This window comes from Sus scrofa, chromosome 8 (assembly GCF_054392235.1).
Source record: "Sus scrofa isolate SSC_HxYL_T2T_F1_AM1 chromosome 8, Sscrofa_HxYL_maternal_Yorkshire_Landrace_v2.0, whole genome shotgun sequence".
In the NCBI taxonomy this organism is placed as follows: Eukaryota; Metazoa; Chordata; class Mammalia; order Artiodactyla; family Suidae; genus Sus; species Sus scrofa.
This window is the reverse complement of record NC_139390.1, coordinates 142,051,934-142,069,516: the sequence shown is the minus strand read 5'-3', so window position 1 is coordinate 142,069,516 and position 17,583 is coordinate 142,051,934. Positions and strand designations below refer to the sequence as shown.

The window sequence follows — 17,583 nt, the reverse complement described above, 5'->3', positions numbered from 1 at the left end:
TCTTGCGATGCTATTTCCCAGACATCCACAGTCACAGGAAACATCAGTTCTGCTTCCGAGGAGTGGACAATGCCAGGCAAATTACTTCTGGCAGCGAGCAGTTAAGATAATTTTTGAATGATACAAGCAAGCCTCAGCCAATGGTGCTCCAAGCAGGCCTGCTGAAGCCGAACCCCAAGCCGACAGAGGCTTTCTCCCCTAACTTAGTTTGACTGAGTGAGACATTTGATTTGCGCTTCTATTAAAGGGAAGTCATGTATTTAATTGTTTGAGGATGCTTGGCTTATTTTCAGTGAAAGCATGCAATTCTTTTTGTCTATAGCGCTGCCCCCCTCCCCCAACACCCTGCGTTTACCACGCCTGTGCTCAAATCCTTAAGGGAAGGTTCAGGACTAAGTCTCTTATTTTGCTTTTTTTTTTTTTTTTTGGAGCCGCACCCACGGCATGTGGAGGTTCTCAGCCTAGGGGTCGAATCAGTGCTGCAGCTGCCAGTCTACACCGCAGCCACAGCAACACCAGATCCAAGCCGCATCTGCAACCTACACCACAGCTCAGGGCAATGCCGGATCCTTGACCCACTGAGTGAGGCCAGGGATCGAACCTGCAACCTCACAGTGGATTTGTTTCCGCTGCGCCATGAGGGGACCTCCTTATTTTTCTACCACGTTTAGAAAAGCAGTGGTGTAAAATGTCCCAGTGGGGCGAGTGCATTTGGATGATGAGCAGGAGATGAGAAGCTTTGACTCCTTCCTTTGCACATGAACTTGCTTCCTTCGTGAGAGTCAGAAGTAATATTCGCCTGCCTCCTGCGGTGCTCGGGCTTGTTTCTTCCCAGGTGGGAGCTAAGGTGACCCCTGTTGATTGTTAAGAAGAAAGGCGAAACTTCTCTTGGTGCGGTTTCCTGTTGGGAAACTGAGGGGATGTTGATTCAGGAAGGCAGCCTGGAATCACCATGAATATGGGGCGAAATGCAGAGAAAGACAGAACCTCCTGGAATTCCCAGTGTGGCTCAGCAGAGACAACCCGACTAGGATCCACGAGAACATGGGTTCCATCGCTGGCCTCGCTCAGTGGGTTAAGGATCCAGCATTGCCGTGACCTGTGGTATAGGTTGCAGATGCGGCTCGGATCCCGAGTTGGTGTGGCTGTGGTGTAGGCCAGCAGTAGCTCTGATTGACTCCTAGCCTGGGAACCTCCACATGCTGCAGGTGCGGCCCTAAAAAGACAAAAAAAAAAAAAAAAAAAAAAAAAGACTTGCTTTCCTCTCTCAAGGCCCTGTGTCCAGATACAGTCACATTCTGAGGGACTAGCGGCGAGGACCTCACTGTATGAATTAAAGAGGATAAAATTCACCCCCAAAACAGTCTTTGCCTGTTCATTTCCCAGCACAATCTTATTGTGACCGGGCTTAGTGGGTGACTCCACAAAGGAAATGTACAACTTTCTACCACTGACCTTCTCAAAGCCGCTCTGTGACCAGACGGTCCTTAGAGAGCTGGGCATATCTTGCATCTCCCACTATTTTTTTTTTTTTTTTTTTTAGGTCCGCACTCACAGCATATGGACGTTTCCAGGCTAGGGGTCTAATCGGAGCTATAGCTGCTGGTCTACCCCACAGCGGGAGCAAGATCAGATCCAAGCCACGTCTGCGACCTACACCACAACTCACGGCAACACGGATCCTTAACCCACTGATCGAACCCGCTACCTCATGGTTCCTGGTCGGATTCATTTCCACTTCGCCACGACAGGAACTCCTGCAGTCAGATTCTTGATCCACTGAGCAACAGTGGGAACGCTGGCTCCTTCTGGCTGTGCCATTTCCTCCTTCTCTGTCATGTGGCAGTGCTGAAGTTAGAGCAAATGGAGAAACAGCAGACTGTCACCACAAAAGGTACTGGAGCCATCAGGTCAACCAAGGCAAATTCACTGCAAGGTTTAAACGCTCTCTGAGCTTTGTGCGCACAGCCTCGTTCTAACAAGCAGTGAGGAGTTTGGCAGCCAAATCGCCATGGCATGTGATGGCTGGTGACTTTATTCTGAAGCATGTTCTTGTTTCTAAGTGTTACGATGCTGTAATTTCCTGGACACAGCCATGCTCATTTTTAGGACATCACTTAGACGGGAACTTTTTAAAAAACAAAAGAGTACAAAGTGAAAGAAAAACAAACAAAAATCCGGAGATTGTTTAGAGAGATCCGTGAATATCAACCAGCCCCGGCAGTCCCTCTCCACGGACAGGTGTTTACACGGACTCACGGGGGGGCTGGTTTCCTGAGGGACGCCCTGTCTTTGAGCGCCTTCTCTCTCTCTCTTTTTTCCAGGGATTCACCACGGGGATGGCTTCGGGCCACATCTCTTGCTTGGGTAAAGCAGAATCTAGCATTTCCTAAGCTTGCGTCCTATTGATTCCTGTCGTTTGTGATCTAACAAGGGACAAAAGCAATTATTTGTTCCACCTCTTACATATTACGGATGAAGAATTAGAGATTTTGCATATTTTTCCTTAGGCTGTTCGTCCCCCAACACAGTAACAATCTAACCATCCCTGGGTTGTTTAAGCTGTGGGCGAAGGAGTCAAGAAATGTTTAAACAAAACCCCATTAAAATGGTCTGTCCATTTCAGTGTCTAAAAACTGATCCCGGCACCTCGCTTCAAAGCCAACAATAAGGTGGGTGGAGAAGACTTCCAGGGGCCGCTGCTTTACCCTTTCCCACAGAGGCAAAATCAAGGGCTCAGATCTGAGCAGAAGCTGCAACCTGTCAATGGCAATGCCGGATCCTTAACCCGCTGCACCAGGTGGGGACTGAACCTGCATCCTGATGCTACAGAGAGGCCACCCCATTGCACCACAGTGGGAACTCTGGGCCTCACTTTTAAAATAGTGTTTTGACAGAAATAAACAAATGGGACCTAATTAAAAGTTTTTGTACAGAAAATGAAACCATAAACAAAATGAAAAGACAACCCACAGAAGGGGAGAAAATATTTGCAAAGGAAGCAACTGACAAGGGATTAATCTCCAAAATATACTAACTCATGTAGCTCATCTCAACAAACAAACAAAACAAAACAAAACAAAAAACCCAAGAGCCCAATAAAAAATTGGGCAGAAGATCTAAACAGACATTTCTCCAAAGACAGACAGACAAGCCAAAAAACGCATAAAAAGATGCTCAGCATCACTAATTATTAGAGAAATACAAGTCAAAACTACTATGAGGTTTCATCTCACATTAGTCAGAATGGCCATCATCAAAAAGCTACAAACAGTAAATGCTGGAGAGCATGTGGTGAAAAGGGAATTCTCCTGCACTGCTGGTGGGAAGGTAAATTGGTACAACCACTGTGGAGAACAGTATGGAGGTTCCTTAAAAAACTAAAATACAGAACTACCGTATGATCCAGCAGTCCCATTCCTGGGCATCTATTCAGATAAAACTGTACCTCAAAAATATACATGCATCCCACTGTTCATTACAGCGCTATTTACAATTGCCAAGACATGGAAGCCACCTAAATGTCCATCAACAGAGGACTGGATCAAAAAGATGTGGTACATGGATGCAATGGAACATGAGCCATAAAAAAGAATGAAATAAGGCCATTTGCAGCAACGTGGATGGACCTAGAAATTATCACACTTAGTGAAGTCAGACAAAGACAAATACCATATGAGATCATTAATATGTGGGATCTAAAAAAAAGATTAAAAAAAAACTTACAAAGAAGAAAGAGTCTCAAAGATTTTGAAACTGCATTCACGGTTTACAAAGGGGCAATGTGGGCAAGAGGGGTAGGTTAGGGGGTTGGGGTTCACACACACACACACACACACTAACTCACACACTCTCTCTCACACACACACACACACACACACACTCACTCACACACACTCATTACCGTATATAAAACAGGTAGGTAACAAGGACTGATTTTAAAAAACAAAAGAAAATGGTGTTTTGAAAGCGTCGAGGCCCAAGTATCCGCTTGGAGATCATTTTTCGCCTTTCACCTTGGTTGACGATGGTGCAACCGGGTGCACATTCTAACCAGCTGACTCGGAGAACTTGGACCCTGTGTGTTACCAACAGCTCCGTCTAGCAGGAGGGGTAGCGAGCCATGCAAATAGATGTGCTTATTAGTTGGCACATCTGGCACAAGCACTTTCTGAGCGCTTAAGTGCCTTTTAGTCCAGAGACGGGAGCTGAGGCAGCCCCACCGGCTCGAAGGGAGCTGTTGGTGCCTTCATGGGCAGCACCCGCGGGGCCGAAGGCCACCTCGCCCCTGAAAAGCCTGTGTGCTGGAACGGGAACATCCTCAGACACATGCGCCTTTGCTCTTGCTTGGGAGGCTGGGTACCTCAGGGAGCAGCCCGAGGCACCTTCCACCAATGAGCACAAGGAGCACACAGTGTACCTGCCAGGGCGTCCGCGCACGCGGCGGTATCACACAGCCCAGGGGAGGAGCGCCCGCCTCTACACCTGGCTTCTGCGTTGTGCCATCTCCACGCTGCGAGCACAGGCTTAAGTGAAACCTGATAATGAGAACACAACCCCACCCCACCCAGTGGGACCGGATTGCTGTGTCCACCCATGGCGGGGGCGGGGCTGGGGAGGGGTTGGTGGCTCTGGCCCACAGCTGGTGCCTCTATTAGAAAAGCAACTTTGGAGATTTCTCCCAATGGCACGAAAGGGAGGACAAGGGGTTGGGGAGGGGACATCGATGCGCTGAATCCCAGGTGGTCGGGATCCGGATGGGTGGGGGGCACAGATCCTTTCCCCCTGGTGACGAGGTCAGCAAGGGCGCTTCCTCGGGCAGTGCTGGGAAAGCCCTCACAGCCCCGCCGGCTGCCGGCTCGCCGGCTCGGGAGCTGCCAGCCGGCCTTTTCCTTTGGAATCCGGTGAGGAAGTCCGAAAGAAAAAGGCCGTCAGGGAGCCCACAGAAGCTGCTCAGACACGGGCCTCACAGGTGCTCCTGGGCCAGGGCTTTCCTTCCTCCTCTAAAGGTGCAAGTTCAGAATCACGGAGTTCCCATCGTCGTGGCACAGTGGTTAACGAATCCGACTAGGAACCATGAGGTTGTGGGTTCCATCCCTGGCCTCGCTCAGCGGGTTAAGGATCTGGCATTGCCGTGAGCTGTGGTTGCAGACGTGGCTCAGATCTGGTGTTGCTGTGGCTGTGGTGTAGGCCGGTGGCTGCAGCTCTGATTCGACCCCTAGCCGGGGAACCTCCATATGCCATGGGTGTGGCCCTAAAAAGCAAAACAACAACAACAACAAATTTAGACTCAGGAACACTCCCGAGGGAGGGGGTGGGGTGCAGCGGAGGGGAGCCCACGGGGAGGGCAGGGGAGGAGCCTCCCTCCTGGTCACTTCCAGCATTTCCTTGACGTCGAGAAAGGGGAAGCAGGGGACTGAGACTCATACCATTTACTAAAATGGGAAATTAAAAAAATTATCAAGATTTTTTCTTTCCTTCCTTGTTTTGCATGTGAGCAGCTGCGGAGAACACAACTGGCGTTCAGCCTCCTCTGTAACTGGGGACAGGATTAAAATGGATAAATGAACCTCCCGATAATCTCCGAGCTCATTCTTAACCATTACCTTCAAGCCCCTCCCTCCACAAACCCAGCTCGGCTCCTGACCCAGGAGAAAAATGAGCTGACAGCAGCATAAAGGACCAGGGCGCAGGCCAGACCTGTCCTCTGCCAGGGTCCGAAGGTGCAGGAAGGGAGCGGAGGAGCAGGGGACCCTCGGGAGGCTGGGCGGAGGCGCAAAGACTGCCCCGGGCCTGAGGGCCTGCCAGGCTTCTGCCCACGACGGACAGACTCAGAGCCACCGCAGAGCTGCACAGGACAAGCTGGTCCAGTGGGTTCCCTGGCAGAAGGATCCAGGGTGAGGGCCCCGGCAGGGGAGGCAAAACTCTCCACTTTAGAATGAAGAATTGGACCTGAGAATTAAGTCAACATAAGACAGACGAACAGGAGATCAGCAGACAGATTTTATCCATGACACGTGGGGGAAGCCTTCGCAGAAAAATGGAGACGGCGCAAGGGCTTGGGTCTAAGTGCTTAGACGCTGGGTTGAGCAAAGAGCAGTGATTGTGAGAAAGCAACTAAAATACATGCAGAGGTTCAGGGAAGACAGGGTTACTTTATTTTTTGTCTTTTTAGGACCGCACCCTCAGCAGTGTGGATGTTCCCAGGCTAGGGGTCCAATCGGAGCTGTAGCTGCCGGCCACAGCCACAGCCACAGCAACGCAGGATCCAAGCCCCATCTGTGACCTACACCACAACTCATGGCAACGCCAGATCCTTAACCCACTGAGCAAAGCCAGGGATGGAACCCGCAACCTCGTGGTTCCCAGTCGGATTCGTTAACCACTGCGCCACGACGGGAACTCCAAGACAGGGTTACTTTAGTAAGGTTTGTTTGTACTGCTTTCTCTTGGTGCCTCCTCTCTGTCTCTGGTGATAAGAGTGTTTTTCCCTCACGGTACAGGGCATCCTTCACATGGGTTTCATCTCCCGCTTTTAAGGAAGGAAAAAGGAAGTCAGAGGCCCTTCTGGCACCTGTGTTTTTCAACTGGCTTCAAGTCAAGATGACCTTAGGTCCAACTGGCATGAGAGTCGTGCACATTCAGCCAGCTTTCACCATCCGGCTGGTCAGAGCAGAAGCCGAACTGGGAGCTGGCCCTCCTCACTTCCAGCCTGCGGTTACTGGACGGCGCCCCAGCTTCCCCCTGAGGCGGCTCCTGTCTGGGGCCCCTCCTCACCCCCAGCGTGTCTCATGGGGATCCAGGGAGCGCCAGCCCAGCACGAGGCCGCAGATTTGTCTGATGCATAAGTGTTATGTTCCTACCTTGCGGGTGAGGGCACCGAGCTTCAGAGAAGCTCAGTGGTTTGCAGATGCACCTTCGTGTGGTTCAACCTGAAAACACAGCAAGTGAGACCAGGAGTTAGAATTTGAAATCTTGCCATGGATGACAACACGGATGGACCTTGAAGATGTTATGCTGAGTGAAAGATGTCACAGAAAGGCAAATACTGTATGATGTCTGTTTCGTTTCTTAAATTTAGGTCCGCACCTGCGGCACATGGAAGTTCCCGGGCTAGGTGTCTCGTCAAAGATGCAGCTGACAGTCTACACCACAGCCACAGCAACGAGGGATGAGGGATGCAAGCCGTGTCTGCCACCTACACTGCAACTCACTGAGTGAAGCCAGGGATCGAACCCGTGTCCTCGTGGATACTAGTCAGGCTCCTAAAACTGCTGAGCCACAGTAGGAACTCCCTGTAGACTCGAAAAGCCAAAACCAAACCAAACCATGGATTCATAGATTGAAAGAACCGACTGGTGGTCGGGCATGGAAATGGGTCAAGGTGGTCAAAAGGTACCAACTTCCAGTCATAAGACGAATAAGTCCTGCAGGTGTAATTACAGCATGGTGACTAAATATTATATTGTATATTTGAAAGTTGCCAGGGAGTTCCCGTCGTGGCGCAGTGATTAACAAATCCGACTAGGAACCATGAGGTTGCAGGTTCCATCCCTGGCCTCACTCAGTGGGTTAAGGATCTGGTGTTGCTGTGAGCTGTGGTGTAAGTCACAGATGTGGCTCGGATCTGGTGTTGTGGCTGTGGTGTAGGCTGGTGGCTACAGCTCCGATTGGACCCCTAGCCTGGGAACCTCCATATGCCGCAGGTGCGGCCTTAGAAAAGACAAAAAAAAAAAAGAAAGTTGCCAAGAGGGTAGATCTTTTGTTTTTGCTTTTTGTTTTTTTCTGTGGGTTTTTTTTTTTTTTTTTGGTCTTTTTGCCTTTTCTAGGGGGTAGATCTTAAAAGTTCTCATCACAAGTAAAAGCAGCTGTAACTCTGTGTGGGATGGAGGTTAACTAGACTTGTGGCGGGGCCATTCTGCAGTGTATACAAATGTCAATCACTGTATCGCACACCTGAAACTAGTAAAATGTTACATAAATGTCAATTTCCTCTCGGTTGGAAAAAAATAAAAAATTCAAACTCAGGTCTCTGAGCCCAGTGCTGCTATTCCTACGACTCCACTAAGCTGGAGCTTTTTACAGTATTTTCATTCATTAAGTTATTTTTCATGGTGTATATTCATTTCTACTGCTTCGATATGTTTGGGGAATAAATCAGACACGTGCATTTTTTTTTTAACCAAGAACATTCTATCCTCTCAGCCCCCATTTGTGTTCTCCCACTCGGACTTAATTATTGCCCCTCAATTTTGACCTCCCCAGTCCCAGAAAGGATGAGCCCTCACCTGAGAGGCGTTTCAATCCTGAGAGACGTCGTCCCACCTTTGCGGCTGCCGGTGAGTTTCAGGGCTCAGGGAGGCCTTGGACAGAGTCTGGGCTCCTCTCTTTTCGGATGAGAAAGCTGTACCGGCCTCTCCAGGGCCCCCTTGGAAAGGCTGCGGAACCCCCTACGTTCGTCCCTTCGAGGCTCCGAGACCTGCAGGGAACAGGGACGGAAGATGCTCGCGCGCTCTAAGCGTCATCCCTCATCAGCGTCGCCGCTGTCCTCACCCCCGTCGCGGGTGCTGCTGATAAAGACGGGCTCTCAGGCTCGGAGGAGGGACATTCCGGATTTATTTGGACCCGCTGGGGAACCGCCTCGGTTTGTGAGAAGATTCCCGCTGGCTGTTCCAATTGTAATCTGTTCTGTGAATGGAAGGCAGAGGCGTTTCGTACTTTCAGGGGTCAAGGGCTCACAGACACATTCCCAGTCAGGGCCACTGCAGTTCGTGATGCAAACTTACCTCGCAAGAGATCTGCAGTCGGCCAACACTCGGGGCCAGGTCTCAGCAAGCCGCGACCGCAATACCGAGCACCCGAAAGACGGTCCTTGCAGCGGCGGCCCGGGCTGGCCCCCCGCCTGGCTGGACCCCCACTTGGCGGCAGGCGGACGAAGATGACCCTGGCGGATGACGGGGGTACAGCGGCTTGGGGGCGAAAGGTGGGCAGAGGGAGGCGGCACGGGGAGGGGCGGAGCTGAGGGCGGCAGGGCTGGAGGGCGAGTTCGGTGCCGGGCGGAGGGGGGAAGGGGTCCCGCCTGCTGTCCGAGCTGGGTTCCTATTCGTCAGCTGGAAGCTGTACAGGTGACCGTGCTGGGGAGTGAGAACGACATACTAAGGGCCTCGCATTCCCCAGGAAACTGTTTGACGTTCCCTCTGGTTCTGCCTGAGGCCCGTGGGACAGGAGCGCTCTGGCCTTGGGGGCTGCTGTTAGCCCAGAGCCCAAATCAGACTTGAATTGGGTCATGGAAAGCATCAGGCATCGTGGGAGACATTCTCTAAACAACACTTAAGGGAGTTCCCGTCGTGGCTCAGCGGAAATGAATCTGACTGGCAGCCATGAAGACAGAGGTTCGATCCCTGGCCTCGCTCAGTGGGTTAAGGATCTGGTGTGGTCGGGAGCTATGGTGTAGGTTGCAGACACGGCTCGGATCTGGCCTTGCTGTGGCTCTGGTGTAGGCCGGGGGCTACAGCTGCAATTCGCCCCCAGCCTGGGAACCTCCATATGCCACGGGTGCGGCCCTAAAAAGACAAGAAATAAAAAAATAAAAATAAACAACATTTAAGTATCTGGTCAAGAACACCAATGAATTCATAATCATTTATTGTAAATCACCCATATTTACACATGATTAATGGCAAAAATAACACCGCGAAACACCTGCTGGGCGAAGAACTTTATTATGGCAATTTCCTACTGGCGTCATCTCGTTCTCAAAAATTGTAAATTGAAATTGAAATCCTACATCTTCCCTATCTTTGAAGCACTGTCTTCGAAGTGCTCCAATGTCAAAACTCTAAGGCTTTCTTTTGCTCTAACATCTAACACAAAGGGCACACTGTCCCATTAAGACGACGTGCTCTTTACAACGCAACTGAACACACGATTTTTTTTTTTAATCCAGAAGCTACATAATGATCACTTTATGTCTTGCTGCAAAATCAATGAAGGCCGCATGCAGGTGAAACATTTGTAGACACGGAGTTCTAGATAACTGTCGGTTATTAAGATCTGATGGCCTGGTGTGGAAAATTAATATGCTTATTCAGCAGGAGTAGGTAAAATACATGCATCATTGGCTGGCATCAATTAGAATATAAATTAGATGTCTAAACATTTAAATGAGAGCTTAATTTGCGCTTAATTTGATGTCTGGCACCTCTGAGTTATACACCTTAAAATAACAATAGCAAAGAAGAAAATCAAACACCTAAAACAGGCATTGATTTATAAGGTCAGCTGGGCATAGAGCTCAGGATGTGAAACTAGCTGAGCAGTGAACAGATCTCTTGAAGCAAAGACAATGGAGCATTAACAAGCTGGAAACAGGTCAAGAAAATAAGAGAGCCATTGCCTGTATTCTCATTTCGTTTTAAGCTGTCGATTCTCTTACTGAAAAACAACAATAAAAATGCACGCACGATAATTACAAAACAGAAACAGTCTTCAGTGCCTACTCAGACCCTCTGTTTTGGGTTCTACCCTGCCTCTCTGCTCCTTCAGATACTGTGTTTAAAAATAATGCTGGGTTAATGGGTAGAAAAAGGGAACGGGCTATCCTGAATCACCCTGAAAGAATGACACTCCTGCGTCGCGTCAGGGTTAATGAACAGGATAATGTCTGACACGTCGTTGTAGGATTAAACCACGTGTCCCCGCTCTAGCGTCCAATCAGAGCTACACTGACTTTTTAAAAAATGCTTCTCATTGATAGTTGTATCTTGACATTATTTTGAGCCCAACACAAAATTCCCGAACCACACAGATTCCACTCCCTCCCCACCCTGTACCGCCTCCCGGGAGCCAGGGACCGAGCGAAGTGTAATTAACAAAGGCCGTGAACGGAGGCGTCTTCAGGTTCCAGGGTCAGGCACTGCCGTCTCCAGTCCTGGCCTTCCGGGCCTCGATCATCAGCTTGGTGGCCCGTTTGCGGTCAGTGGCCAGCCCCAGCCAGCACATGAAGTCAATGAACCAGGTGGTCGGGTTGAAATTTAAGCCCAATTCACTCGCAGAGTAGTCGAAGGGAAAGGTGTGATGGTAGTTGTGGAAGCCTTCACCTGGAAGACAAAGCGGGCTTGAAAGAACCCAACCAGCACCTCTCTGCAGAGAGTCTCCAAAACCACTCCTTTATGGCAAGACACTGGGTCAGGCTCCAGGGGAAGCAAAAGACTTCCTTGCTGTCTGCCCCTAGCAAGCGTTCGCTCAGTGGGCTAGACAAACGCAACAGGAACAGAAAAGTAACAATGACGTAACCAGCATAAGGTCACAGGATTAATCATCGCTGCGAATTGGAGACAGGCTCCCATGACTTCGGAGCTGCTCCTCTTAAGCTAAATGCCAAACGGCGGATAACAGAGTGATGTTTTCATGTATGTTCATAAAAGGAAGCTAACCTTTGGGGGCGGGAGTGATTCCAGGAGGACTTCTTGGGAGAGCTTGGAGGAGACGGTGGTGCAGATAGAGAGCGAGTGAAGGAGCTTGAGCTGTAAATATACCTTCACAGTGAATGGCTTCTCCCTTACCTTCCTCCGCCCAAGGGTTCTACCTGAAACCCTAAGGTGTCTTCAGGAGCGGGGGCAGTGTCTCATGGCTTCTTTCATTTGTTTTTTGTAAAAGGCTTTACTGAGATAGAATTTGCTGTAAGACTCACCCGTTTACAACATACAATTTAGGGAGTTCCCATTGTGGAGCAGGTGGAAGCGAATCCGACTAGTATCCATGAGGATGTGGCTTTGATCCTTGGCCTTGCTCACCGGGTCGGGGCCCCCGGCATTGCCGTGGCCTGTGGTGGGGGTCACAGAGGTGGCTAGGATCTGGCGTGGCTACGGCTGTGGCTGTGGCCGGCAGCTGTAGCTCCGATTTGGCCCCTGGCCTGGGAAGCTCCTTATGCTGTGGGTGCTCCCCTCTAGAGCAAATAATAAATAAATACATAAATTATACAATTTAATAGCTTTTAGTACATTTAGCATTGTGCTTGCATTACCACAATGAATTCTGTAACATTGTCATTACCTAAAAAGAAAGCCCACTCTCCTGAGCTGTTGACCCCAACCATCGCCCATCCCCCCCACCCTACTTTCTGTCTCCGTGATGCCTGATTTGATGTGCTAACTTGACCGGCCAAGGGCTGCTTAGGTTAAACATCATTGCTGTGTGTGTCTGCGAGGGAGTGTCTGGATGAGATTAGCCTTGGAAGCGGGGGATTCAGGAAAGCAGGGCCCTTGTCAGTGAGAGGGGGCATCAGCCAGTCCCTGCAGGGCCTGAGAGAATAAATCCTGGAGGAAGGAGGAAGGGGACACGCACACCCTGCCCCCAAAGCCCTGTTTTCCTGACTCACTGATCGAACGTCTGCTTCATCTTTTCCTGCCTTCAGACTGGGGATTTGGCTCATCTGCTTCTCTGGTTCTCAGACTCAGCCTCAGACTGTCATTGTCCGACTGGCTTTCCTGGGTCTCCTGCTTGCAGACAGCCGGGGCTGGACTCAGTCTCCCTGATGGCATGAGCACCCGGTTCCTCTTAACAAATCTCTCTCTCTCCCTCTCCCCTACACACCTCCCCACACACAGAAGTACATCTACATTTATATAGACACAGATATCCTACTGTTTCTGAATATACATAGAGATTTATTAGGTGTGATATTATGTATACATTTCTTTGCATATATACATAGTATCTATTATATGAATGCAAGCATATGTGTGTGTATGTATGTTACATACCATGCTTCTGTTTCTCTGGAGAACCCTTACTAATACAATCCCTATGGGTTGGGCCAGTCTGAACATTTCGCATAAATGAAATCGTGTGCCATCCTCTGGGACAGGCCTCTTTCGCTTGGCATAATGTTTTCAAGGGGCAGCAGGTACGGGGACTTCATGGCTTTTGTCGCCGAAGGGAATTCCGTCCTAGGGACACACACGTTGGGGTGACCCTTCCATCAGGTGAGGGCATGTGAGTTATTTCCACTTTTTAGCTGTTCCGATAATGTTGCTATGAACACTCACAGGCAAGTTTTCCCATTTCATTTTTCTTGGGCATAAACCCAGGAGTGGTGTTGCTGGGTCGCAGAGGGACTACTTCTAACCATTTGAGGAACCACCAGATTCCTCCTTTACCGCTCGAGTGGCTGCTGGTCACCATACAGCTCTTCTCCCGACCGTGTCTGCAAGGTTCTGCTCCACAGCGAGCTCATCAGACGGAGCGTCCGTGGTCTGCCACTTTCTCTGCAATTTAGGTCTTCTTTGCCCTGTCCCTCCGCGCTCATCCCTCTCGGACGAGGGTTCTAGTCCTCTCCCTTTAGAAACAGGCACTGTTCTAAAAACCCTCCCTGTATTTCCCCCTCTACCAGGCAGTGGGCGTAACAAGCGTCGTCCAAGGACTGTCATCGCGAAGGCAGACGGGGCGTCCAGTGTTGGCCTGGGCAGCCTCAGAACTGGCACCCAGCTCTGGAGGCCGTGCCATGGCCACACTCCTGGGGCTTCCTGGCTCACCATCCCTGTGCAAGATGGGAACACGGTCCCCACTCTTGCCTGGGCTCTGAATCACACAGGATGTAGCTCCCTGCAGTGACTGTTCTTTGAGGAGATGCAGAGCGAGAGGAGGGAAAGCAGTGGGGAGCAGGGCGCGCACCCCTTTCTCTCTGCTTGTCCGGTTATGCCCTGGCTAAACGTGCTGCTCGTTCCACCTCATACCGCTCTTTGTCACACAAGATCGCGGGGGTCTTGGTAAATGGGTGACCCTAACAGCGTGGAGGCAGAAACTCACTGCACAGCGATGCAGAGACCTTTTCTCTGAACAGTGGGAACCTCCCTTCGTGGGTTTGATCCCTACGCTCAAGCCTCAGCTGAACAGAAGCCTGCGCTGCTTCTATCAAGATACAGCTAATGTTTATTTATCACTGACGTGGGGCCAGCCACAGTGCTGAGTGCTTTAGGGGCATCAATGCCTACAATTCTCACACCCCTGAGTGAGCTGCTATGAGTATCCCCATTTTTCTTTTTCTTTTTTTGGCCACGCCCATCACATGCAGAAGTTCCCGGACCAGGAAGTGAACCCGAGCCACAGTAATGACAGCACCTAACCCTTAACCCCCTGAGCCACCGGGGAACTCCCGTTATCCTCATTTAAAAATTTTAAAAAGGGCTAGTAACATGCCTAAGACAATACGGCTAGTCAGAAAAACAATATCCATGAAGCTGTTTCCTGGTAAGCACTGTTGCACATGCTACACGTAAACTCCTCTAACCTTCGGTTGACCCCCCGCAGAGGTCAATGCTGCTAATATTCCCACTTTACAGATGAGAAGCAAGGAGTGGAGGAGCCAGGTAACTTGCCGGGAAAGTGGAGGAACCAAGACTCAACCAAAGCTGGCGGACTCCAGAGGCCCAGCCCGTAACCAACCGGTGGTACCACGAGACACACGTCAAGGTCCCCGACCCTCCCATCCCTCCGTCTGAGGCCATTTTTCTTATAGGCACCTGAGGCTGGCTGGGCAGCTGAGGCCGGAGCGTCAGGGTAGCTTGAGAGAGACACTGCCTGCCACTCCTCCTTTAGGGAAAGTTCCACGGGAAAGAGAGCTACTGGAGTTCCCGCTGTGGCACAGTGGGATCAGTGCTGCCTTGGGAGCGCAGGGACACAGGTTCGATCCCTGGCCCAGCCCAGAGGGTTAAGGATCTGGCGTTGCTGCCCCTGCGGGTTAGGTCGAGGCTGCGGCTTGGATCTGATCCCTGGCCCGGGAACTCCACCTGCCTTGGGGAAGCCAAAAATGAACTAACTCACTAAACAGCTGCTCATTGTTCATCACCTACGATGCGTCAGGCACTGTCCCAAGCAGTTTGCATTAATGTCTTAATCCGCGTCGCCCCCCGGGAAGCAGGCATCCCCGTTCACAGGTAAGAAAACTGCCCATTGGAGCAAGGAAGGGCGAGGCCAAGAGCTCGGCTTCAGAGGCCCAAGGCCGCGTTCCCTCCAGTCCGCTCCGCTCCCACGGCCTCTCCTCACGGCCTCTGGCAAAGCACCGAGCAGCCAAGAAGATGTGCGCTCCCGCCCCCGACTCACCGATGGCACCCAGGGTGACGAGCGGGTTCTGCCGGGGGCTGATGTGCCTGTCGTAGGGCCGGTTTCCGTACATGTGGGCGGCACTGTTGACCAGCCAGGTGACGTTGAGTGAGACGGTGTAGCGGAGGATGGAGGCCAGGAAGTAGGAATTCCACAGGCTCTCCCCCCAGACGCCCCAGGGCACCAGCGTGGGGACCACGAAGCACATGAGCACCACGGAGATCTTATAGTACCTGGAAGGCAGGACGTCACGCTGTCACTGGCAGCTGCTGCTGGTGGCGGGGCAGACTCAGCAAGCGCAAGGGAGACCAGCTCCTGCAATTCTTGTGCCCTGTCGTGTGGCACACAAAAGCCCGTAGACCTATAAGGGCTGGCGAGGAACGCACGTTTGAGAGTCAAGACAGGTAGAAGCTGCAGAAAGCGGTGGGACCGCGGCGTACTTCAGAATTTCAACATAAAATAATCAGTACATGAGAAACCCATGCATCCCTGAGTTACATTTGTCCCACAAGCCGAAGTATGACAGCTCCTAGCTAGCATCCGTCAGTCAACGGACAACCGTTTTTTTGTTTGTTCATTTGTTTTAAATTTCTAGAAATACCGTGTTTCTTGAATAACCTTCAGGATAGATTTTGCACTAACCTAGCTTGGTAAAAAGGTAAACAATCCCTTCCCTAAATAGTCTCCGTTCATCTGAAATTACCTTCCAAACCAGCATAAAAATGAGCAGTAAGTGGAGGAACAGGCATGGCCTTATAAAAAGTCATCATTTAAAAGAAACCAGGGATGCGAGGAGCTCCCGCTGTGGCAAGGATCTGCTTGCAGCTGCAGCTCGGATTCAATCCCTGGCCCAGGAACTTCCACATGCTGCAGGTGCGGTCGTAATATGTACATACGAAACCATCAACAGGCATTCCCTGATGGCCTAGCAGTGGAGGACTCACTGTTGTCACTGCCGTGGCAAGGGTTGTATCCCTGGCCGGGAACTTTCACATGCTGTGGGTGCAGCGAAAAAAAAAAAAAGGAAAGGAAAAAAAGAAACCATCAATAGTTCGATTTTTGGACCTGTGTATGCAAACATTCTGCACACCAGGTCCTGAGGGGAAACTGAGCAACGGGAAGGCTACGGAGCTAAGGGAAGGTGAGCAGACGAACAGGCAGTAGGAGCAAGATTCAAATCCAGATAGAATCGCTTCAGAGACGATCACGCTATCAGCGTTGCAAATAAAATCGTGCACGTGCGTGTGTTTTGCAGCCGGCTAGCTGCGCTGCACCAAAGGGTCAGTTCCCATGTAATCATCATTGTCTTTATTGAGCAACATGTTAACCCATCAGCACCCATTTTCCAGGCGCTGGCATACAAGACGACTGCATTTTAGTGGAAAGAGGGTGCCTGGGAGGGCAGAGGAGTGGGCTGTGGTTGGAGGGGCGAAGACCACAGACAGTGAAGGGACTGGGGGTCTAAGGCTGGGCTCCCCACAGGCGCTCTTGAGAGATGCTTATAAGGAAGGGAAAGAGGAGGGCAGGGCGGGCTAAGGCAGAAGCTCATGCACAGGGGGTTCCAGCACACCTGGGGGGCGGGATGACGCTTTCGAGTTGTCCCAAATTGAAAGGTATTCCCGCATCATCCAGCCACTGGCCTCAGGGTGGCCCCTGGGTGGGGTGAGCCCTGGACAGGGCAGTTCCGTGTAGGCAAGGGCAGCCCCAGGGAGGAGAGCTGGGGGTGGGAGCATCCGCTGAAGAGTTAGCTGGGTGAACGGCCCTGGCCAGGGGCCCTGGGAACTGGAGGGGCTCGTGTGAGGAGGTGGGGGCTCTGCTGCGGCTGCTCCTGTGTGCACCTCTGAGCCAGAAAGGATGCCGCCAAACGCTGCCCACCCGGGGCTGGGGGCGGGGGGGGGGGGCTGCAACGTAACGGCCTCTCCTCTTCCTCCCCTCTCTGGGTTCTAATCCACGACCTTCAAAAGAGCCTCTCCCAGTCCTGTTCTGAGACCATTGTCTGGGCCACTCATTTGGCTCCTGGAGAGGAGCCAGAGACACCCACGGAGGCCTCGCCCTGCACTGGATGCCGGGCTGCGCGCGTGGGGGCCTTCGGTCACTTACCCCTCGCTGCAGACGAGGAGACAGAGGGACACACTCTGGCAGTGAGGACCCTGTGGTCACAGGGCCCACGGTTCCCACCGAGAGGCCAGGCCCTTGCTCTGACTCTCTGCTCTGCCCGGACTCTGTGGAATCTGCCTTCTTTTTGTTTTTGTTTTGTTTCTCTTTTTAGGGCCGCACCTTGCAGCATATGGAAGTTCCCAGACTAGGGGTCGAGTAGAGCTACAACTGTCAGTCTACACCACAGTCACAGCCACGGCAGATCCGAGCTGTGTCTGTGACCTACACCACAGCTCATGGCAACCCCAGATCCCCCACCCACAGAGCGAGGCCAGGGATCGAACCCGCAACCTCATAGATTCTCCTCGGATTCGCTTCCGCTGC

The 17,583-nt window shown here is 51.4% G+C and overlaps 1 protein-coding gene across 2 annotated transcripts in view; it reads right to left on the bottom strand.

Annotated features, from left to right (window-relative positions):
- Positions 1-9,628: 9,628 nt before the first annotated feature.
- Positions 9,629-17,583, bottom strand: part of SCD5 (stearoyl-CoA desaturase 5) — a 126,673-nt gene continuing 118,718 nt past the window's right edge. For both annotated transcript variants that reach the window (NM_001114278.1, XM_084970623.1), the window contains 2 exon segments: positions 9,629-11,099; positions 15,103-15,335. In NM_001114278.1, the coding sequence (NP_001107750.1) occupies positions 10,909-11,099; positions 15,103-15,335 (424 nt within the window). In that variant the 3' untranslated portion in view covers positions 9,629-10,908.